The 8,193-nt window shown below is 49.9% G+C and overlaps 1 protein-coding gene across 1 annotated transcript in view; it reads left to right on the top strand.

Moving 5' to 3' along the window:
• NT5DC2 (5'-nucleotidase domain containing 2) overlaps positions 1–8,193 on the top strand; it is a 28,221-nt gene that overhangs the window by 19,234 nt on the left and 794 nt on the right. The window contains exons 7-13 of the mRNA XM_009891285.1: positions 51–111; positions 774–876; positions 1,373–1,474; positions 3,247–3,328; positions 6,893–6,979; positions 7,448–7,588; positions 7,807–7,871. Of these exons, the coding sequence (XP_009889587.1) occupies positions 51–111; positions 774–876; positions 1,373–1,474; positions 3,247–3,328; positions 6,893–6,979; positions 7,448–7,588; positions 7,807–7,871 (641 nt within the window). The remainder of the gene's footprint in view (positions 1–50; positions 112–773; positions 877–1,372; positions 1,475–3,246; positions 3,329–6,892; positions 6,980–7,447; positions 7,589–7,806; positions 7,872–8,193) is intronic.

Genomic DNA, 8,193 nt, shown 5'->3' with positions numbered 1-8,193 from the left:
AGGAATGCCATTTATAAAACTGAAACTTTTTTCCCTTCCCTTTTCTTTAGGATGCCATTAGAGATGTACACGTGAAAGGAGTGATGTACAAATGGATTGAAAAAGATCTGGGTGAGTTTAATAGAGCTCTGGTGCCAATTCCATTTTGGTGTGGCGTACTGTGTGGCATTCTTTGTAAGATGACTGCGTAGGCCCTACACGCAGTCACAGGAGTCCAGGGGGCACATAATTTAGTTAAATACTTGATTGTGGCATGCCTAGAGGCTGAGGGTTAGAGTGGCATTAAGAACCAAGTGGTATTTAGGGTTGGGTGGAGGATCTATTTTAATGGAGGAAACAGCTACCTCATTGGTTGTGTTTCTGTTTTCCTTCAGCCTGTAAGCAAGGGGTGATGGTCCTTGGCATGATGTGAACATGCAAAGGTACCATCTGGGGAGGCTTCCTGGTCATTCAGGGGAAAGAAAGCTCCTGGTAGCAACATGGCCTGGAGTGGCTGTGCCTGTCCCTTGTGAGGGTTTGGAATCAACCCTCTTTATTTTTGTCAGCCTTTTCAATTCCTCAGTCTCTCTTCCCTCTAGATGGGATTGATGAGGATGAGGAAGGCCATTTTGTTGCCATGGTGGTTTACAACCTGCCTGCCCGAGGTGGATCTAACTCAGGCCTTTTACATCCCTATTGGTATAGGGCTAGGTTTGGTTTTGTTTTTAAAGAAATGTGGTCATTAATTATGCCAAAATTTTTTGATTGATGATGTCTGTTTTATTCTGATACAGAACAGTATATTCTGCATGGGGATGAAATCTATGCTGTGCTAAACCGCCTGGTGAACCACAAGAAGAAACTCTTCCTCATTACAAACAGTCCCTTTAGCTTTGTGTGAGTACTGTTATTGCACATTGATGGGTTACCGCACGAGAGCTGTGCAGTGCGGTCTTTCCTGTGAGCATCTGAAAGCTGTATGCTAGAGGTTTTTGTAGCAATAGTGATGACTGCTTTCTGGGAACCGTTTGTGGTGAACGTTGCACCCCACAGTTCACTCTACACCATGACTCTCACTTTTTGAGGAAGATACAAGGCTGTGGCTGGCCACAACATTGCAGAGCTGCCACTTTGGATTATCGCTAGCAGCTTTTGCTGCATCACATTCTCTGGTCTTCCAATGGTACAGGAGAAAGGGTGGGACAGCTTGAAACAGTCAAAGCACTATGTCAATACTCTGTGCAATGGGGCAGCCTTGGGGGATGCGCAAATCTCTATGCTTTCTTCCCTGTTACTGAAATGAGAGTAAATTTAGGACAGACTGTTGTAAAGATGCAATGGTGGGTGAAAGAGAGTACTGGATCTGTTAACTTTTCTGTTCCTTTGCCCTTAGGGACAAAGGAATGAAACACATGGTTGGCAAGAACTGGCGGGACTTATTCGACATGGTCATTGTGCAAGCTGACAAGCCCAACTTCTTCACTGATCGGCGGAAGTACGTGTCCTGGGGCAATACTGCACAGCTGCATGTGGGCCTGAGGTTTTGGGGCCCCTTCCCTGGAGTAAACGGCTCCTCTTACCTTCCAAAAGAGTAGTGGTTTTCTAAGCATAACCTAGGTCCAGTAGGCATCCTGCCTGCTGCTGCCCTCTCAGATACACCCTGAGGAGATGAGAACTGACCGGTCTGGAAATAAGTGGATAGAATGGGTAGTGCCAAGCAAAAAGCGTGTTTCTAAAATTGGCTGTCTTGAGCCTTATCAGTTTTGTTATGGTCTGTACTTAACTTAGATTTTTAGGGGTAATAATGTACGTAAATCTTTAGAAAGAAAAGAGGAGTGGAATGGCGTGTATGAGGGCTGGCCATTTCTTGGCTCTAGGTCTTTGAAAGTGTGCCAAAGTCTCTCCTTTTCCTGTTCCCCAGAGCAGTATCTGTGTGCTTTGGGGTTTTTTTTTGTTTTGTTACTGGATACATGCTGTTTGGTAATTGGCAGCTCTGGAAGCCTTTGTACGTGGCAGCTGGGTTTGTGGTCATTTAGGAGCTGCCAAGGGACTGGCTGACAGGCAAGCTGCTGTCCTCGCTTTGCTCTTTGCATTAGTTGCTTTGGGAACTTGTGTCTGCTTTGTTGCCTCAACTTATGACTGACCAGGAATTACTGCCCTTGAGGGAGAGGTCTATTCTTTCCTCTTTATGTATTTTCTTCCCCCATTTCCCAGGCCACTAGCATAAACAGGAGTAAACCTACGAAATGACTTTATAAGCTGTCCGGACTTGGTAAAGGGCTTCATGGGCTGTAGGTGGAGTGTCTTACAAATGTAGCCTGAAGCTATGATGATCTGGCCCTCTGGGAGATAAAACCTTAGGGCTGCATGGGGCCTAAGGTCCACTCGTGTCGTGGGCCAGTGGAATGACACGGCACATACATGCAAGGTGAGGGGCACCTCCTGATGCTGAGCTGTAGTGAACTGTATAGTATTTTCTCTGAGGGAAAATGCAGGTGTGCACTGGACACTGCTCGTGGTCGAGGAGCCCCTTGCCCAGATAGGCTGTGGATATCATGGTGGGAGGCTGCATTCCTTCTGCCCTGTGGCAGCTCAGGATCCTACAATATTTCTGGATGAGATTGTGCTCTGCTTGCAGCAGGAGCAGCTCCATACCAAGGCTTTTAATCCCTGAGCTCACAGTTTGGATCTGCTATCCCAAGAGGGAGCAATGTTCCCATCGAGCGTGAATGTTCATGGGAGGTCAAGTAACGTAAGCCTTGTTTTGCTTCTTCTGTTCAAGTGGAAGGTAAGCCCTCAGGAACAACAGGAGCCAGCTCGGGTCAGCTGCTGAGATCAGCGCAGAGACTGCTTTATCCTATTAAGACATTCCACGGTCTCTGTTGGGCTGGGGCACAGCCAGACTTCAACAGGACACAAAGCCTTCTTGGCCTTAGCATTTCAGAGGGTGTCTTTTTTATTTTTTATTTTTTTAAATTATTTTTTTTTTTATCCTCTTCTCTGTATCTGAAAAGCAAGAAGAGTTGTTAGGGATATTGGCATGAAATGGTTACAGTCAATGGAAGCATTTTGAAAAGGTATTTCCCTCTCACTCTTTCTGTTCCCCTGAGAAAATAGTGCAGAAGGCCCAGAAGGTCACTTCTCATGTAGAGCTTTTATTACGAGTTGTTGCATAGGTAAACAAGTTTTCCAATTCGAATATGGTGGTTGCTGGGTAACAATCACCAAAAATCAAAAGATGTTGACGTCTTCCCCCTTTTTTTCCAGACCTTTTCGAAAACTGGATGATAAAGGCTCACTGCAGTGGGACAAAATAAACCAGCTGGAGAAAGGAAAGATCTACAAAGAGGTAAAGTGACCTGGGTGCACAAGGGATATGAAGGAAGAGTCTGAAATGGTGGGCACCCAGTTTTGGAAGTCCCTGGAAAAGCCTGGAAGTCAGTGGAAAACAGAAAAATCTGCTTAGTCAGGGTAGGGGAAAATGACAGGTTCTTCTATAGGTCACTTGTGGTTGTTTGACACTGATGTTGTTTGAAAAGTGAAAAATGGAAATCCTTGAAAAAAGCACCTATGATAGAGTTAGAGGGCACTTGTAAGAAGACACACTCTGGGCTCCGTGTGCTGCGCTGGCTGGTGGCAGGGAGATGTGCCCTCTGTCCACATGCAGAGAGCTCTTGCTGGCCTGGTAGGACACTGTCCCCCTGAATGCTTTCAGCATGTCTCTTGGCGTGCTCTGCAGCAACAGCTTTACGATTTGCATGCCTCTGAAAAGTCTTCCAGCTTCTGCTGGGATGTAAGCATTAGAATAAAGGTCCTTTTTGTATATCAGAAAACCCTGCCAAGGGCTGTGTTGCCTGTCAGCGTGTGATAAACTGACCTCTGAGAATGGCGAGAGATGCTTTGTGCCAGGTGTGGAAAAGGCTGCTCTCCTGACAATCACAGGCTTTTACAGTTGTAGGAGGCAGAGCTGAAATAAGGTAAACCAGAGCTGCCTGGTAGGAAAACTTTTTGTCTGCAGCTCTGAAAGTTTCCTACCCAGCTCCGTGTGCGAGTCATGCTGCAGAAGGGTGTGTAATGGGAGCGATGTGTTCCACCCAGCTCATCTGGGCTTGGCATTAGAGATGGAGGGACAGGGACAAGGGGAAAAAGGCAGAGAAGGGCCAGTTGACTTAGGGCGTTGGGTGCTTGCCTTTCTGCCCACGAGGACCTGTGCTGAGTTCTCTCTCCCAGTCTGAGTCTTTCCCTGTGGCTGCCCTGTTAGTGTGAGAAGGGGTAGTAGGGGTAGCATGTGTAGCAGGGGTCAGCAAATGCCCCCTGCCCCAGCATACAGTGAAACCTCGATCCTAGGAGCTCTGTTCTGACATTGTCCAGCGTGGCCAATAATGCAGATTTCCCTTGGCTCTTTTGATGTCCTGGTCCTGGAATTCTTGTCCTGGAGGGGCTCCCAAATGCATGCTCCTTCAGGGTAAGATGATCTTCCACACCTCACTCCAAATCATCCTCCATAAGGTTGGAAAGGGTGGACTTGTGGAGGAGGGAGCAGAGAAAACAAGGGTGATCAATTAGGGTACAAAGTCTGGCTCCTGTCTCTCCCCTTCCTGAAGGACAAGCGTGTCTGAAGGATGGGCTGTTACTCTGGTGAACTTGCTGCCTTGGGGTGTTCTCCTTGCAGCTGGTCTGTCCCCTGAGAACAAATTGCCTCTGGCTTTAGGACGGTTTGTTCTTGGTTATGTGAGCTGTCCAATCCCACGGGAAGAAACTGTTAGTGAGATCGTGGTCAAGTAGCTGGGACCTGACCTGCGATAGAAAAGTAGGTCACGTCCTTGAGTAATGCTGTTGGGAAGGCTCTGGCCTGTCCGGTGGGTCTGTCAATGTGCTCTGCTAGCGTCCTGTCCTCTGCCAAGAGCTAGGAGCTGGGAACATGCAAGTAGAGTTCATACAAAGTCCCTCTCCCAGTAGGTTAGCAGCTCCCTCGGACAAAAAGGTGCATCTCAGCCATGGGGTTCGCTGCTGAGTTAAATCCTGCTCTTGACCACCCACATCCTGTGGCCACAGGTTGCTCACCCAAGTCAATGGTGCATTGAGGAAGAGAAAAGATAAAGGAGGAAGGAGGGAAGGGTGGGATTTTGGGGTCCTCTCCAGTTCTCCCCCACCAGGATGTTCACCCGACTGAATCAAGGTTGTTGCATAACGGTTGTTCTTGGGATGTGACAAAGTGTGTATCCTGGTTGTAGGCCACCCTGTTGCCAGCATTTTTGCTTTCTTGGAGTGCCACAATATGCTTCTTTCTGGCAAGTGTTAGCGGCCATGGACCTTGCTGTGCTGGTGATGTTGCCACAGGCCTCTGAGTTGACTTGTTGCTGTCCCCTGAAGCACAGCTGAATGGCAGTTGTGCTGTGGGTATCTCATACGAATGGGACCTCGGGGATCAGTGTTTTGCACTGGGGACTGGGAAGTTCAGGTGATGGCCCTCTAGTCCCTCCTTTCTGATAGATGTGGTGCTTTCTGTTTGTGGCATGTATGTACTCCATCCCACCCCAGTCTGCGATCTCAGGAGGGGAGGACAGCCAGCTCCTGGACATCACGTAATAGGTCTGTTGCTCAGTCGAAGTCCAAGCGCAAGTTTCCTGGTTGTCAGGTCCACTGCTGCTTGAGGTGACCAGAGCACAGCAAAAGGACTGTCCTCCTCCCAGGGGTCCATTTCTCTGCTCTGCCAGGGGCTTCCTGAGCAACCCTCATGGGAGCAGCAGCAACATCAAGCCCAAGAAACGCAGAGGTCTGCCTGGCCCCGTGTGTCCATGCTATTAGGGGATGTCTGCACAGCTCCAGTGCTGCTGCAGCAATGGGCGGCCCAGCACTCTGGTTCCAGGTACCCACTGCAGTGCATACAGCATGCTGCCAGTGGCCACATGCAGGGCTGCAGCCTTGTGCCGGGGGGTTTTGTGCCCGGGCCAGTGCTGTTGGGTAGGTGTGCTAGCCCTTTCCTGGCGCTGCGAGCTGGAGCTCGCGGGTTTGCATTGATTGCTTGTGCTGGCACAGTCTAGTCTGCTGGGGTTGATGGGGCCTTTTGCTTTGGGTTTTGTTTCCGTTGTGACTCATATGGAAAACTTGTGTGGAGATGGAAGGGGGGGTCCCTGAAGTCTCCTCTGTGTGTGGACGGATATTTGGAAAGCCTTAAAAGCTGCTCTGTGCTGTGCTTCAGTGGGTGCTTTGGGGTTGGGTTTGGTTTACTCAGCTGTGAATCTGCCCGAGCTGCCTGGCGTCTTGGCTTGGTTAAGCAGTTTCTGTGAACGCGTGGGTGTTCTTAAGCTTTCGGCTTGGGATGGTGGTCAGTGATGTGAGAACAGCCTCAAGTGCTTCTGACTCTGAAAGCCTTGCATGATGGTGCTCACCTTACCTCTGATGCAGCCTGTGAGATGAAGCATTGTCACCTGAGCCCAGCGACCTCTAAACCCAGAACACCTGGGGTTCCTTCTGTCCATCACTCAAGCTTTTCTAATTTAGGTGTCTTTCACTTTTGCCCTCTAAACTGTCTCCTTTTGTTGCCTTTTTAGTCCATGTAGTCCTCTTGACTTGCTGTGCACTAGAGCACAGAACTTCCCCTGAATGTCCTATTTGGTTTGGAAGAGTTTCTGCCTCTTTCTGTAGCCTGAGAAAAGCTGAGGGGTGTACAGGGGGGTTGTCACATGGGAAGGAAGTGAGCTAGAAGGCGGGGGAGGACAGAAACCTCTGGGTGTGGATGGTAGGGGAGCAAGGTGGTTGACATCTCATGAGAGCACTCACATCTGTATGTGGTAAGGTGGCACATCCAGTTGCGTTGATTGCTGCTGAGGTGGCTGCCCAGTACCATGCGGGGAGGATGGCAGCATTTGCCCTGTAACCACGTTTCTCTCTGTGCTGCTTTTACTTACAGGGTAACCTTTTTGATTTTCTGAGGCTGACAGGCTGGCGTGGGTCCAAAGTGCTCTACTTTGGTGACCATCTGTACAGCGACCTTGCGGTAAGTGAAAAGGGCTCTGCTCTCCAGTGAGGTGGGAGCAAGTCTGCATGGCTGTTGTGGCTGCAGCTGTGTGGCAGTGTAAGGCAGGGAGGGCCCTGCTCCGAGTGCTCAGGGCTCCAGGATGCAGTGCTGGGTGCTCTGCAGGCTGCGGCTTTCGGGGCACACATAGGACACAAAAGCATCCCCTCTGCTGTCACGCAGAATCAAGCCGTGGAGAAAGGGCTTCTGAAGTACTTTCTGTGGGTAAAGAACATCTGTTGGTCTGTGAACTTGAGAGCAGTTTGTGTGAATCCAGCATTTCTCCACAGCTGGTGGCTGGGAGATGGGTGTTACCGGCATGACCTGGCATGGCCCATGGATGCCTGTCCCCTGGGAATCTATAATGGGAACTCTTCTAGGAAACTGGGTTGTGTTTGGCTTTCAATCTTTATGTTGAATTCTTGGTGGTTTTTTCACCCTGACCTCTAGGACCTCATGCTGCGTCATGGCTGGAGGACTGGAGCCATCGTTCCTGAACTGGAGACGGAGATTCGGATCATAAACACAGAGCAGTACATGCACTCCCTGACCTGGCAGCAGGCTCTGACGGGGCTGTTAGAGAGGATGCAGGTAAACAGCTCCTGTCTGAGTGGGGCGGGTAATATGCTGCCTTCCGAGTCTGTGTTTTGGGCTTAGTGTGGGAATCAGGGTATGTACCATCGTGCCTGTGTTCTCAAAAATATCTCCTCCTGGTGCAGTGGACTCGTGGGTTAGTGCGTTACAGTGGAAACTACAGGAGGGGATCTGAGGTGTGGTCTGCAGGACTGACACAACTGTTGTCTTGGCAGATGTATCAGGATGCGGAGTCGAAGCAAGTATTGCTGGAGTGGATGAAGGAACGTCAGGAGATCAGGTGCGCATTGTTCCCTTTGCTCAAGAGGGCTCTCAGGGGCTCCCAGGCCTGCACTGGGTCTGTCCTGTAACCTGTTTGAGGGACAGTGGTACTACAGGCGTTGGCCTGTGGTCATCCCTGATGTGCCATGTCTTTAGGGGGGATGCAGCAGTGCAGCCCTGCAGCTTGGGAGGTTGGGAGTCAGAGAGCTTTGAGGGCAAAGTGGGAAAGGGGAGGTGGTGTCACCCTGTGTGTGTGTGCCTAAGGGGGGGGAGGTTGATTGTCTGCTGCTGCAGCTCCTGGCACTGCAGGTGGGTCCCTGCCCATAGCAGGTAACAAGGAA

The sequence above is a fragment of the Charadrius vociferus genome, unplaced genomic scaffold, assembly GCF_000708025.1.
Source record: "Charadrius vociferus isolate BGI_N301 unplaced genomic scaffold, ASM70802v2 scaffold758, whole genome shotgun sequence".
NCBI classification, from domain to species: Eukaryota; Metazoa; Chordata; class Aves; order Charadriiformes; family Charadriidae; genus Charadrius; species Charadrius vociferus.
Note: the sequence above shows the minus strand (reverse complement) of the source record. Positions and strands in the feature narration are given on the sequence as shown.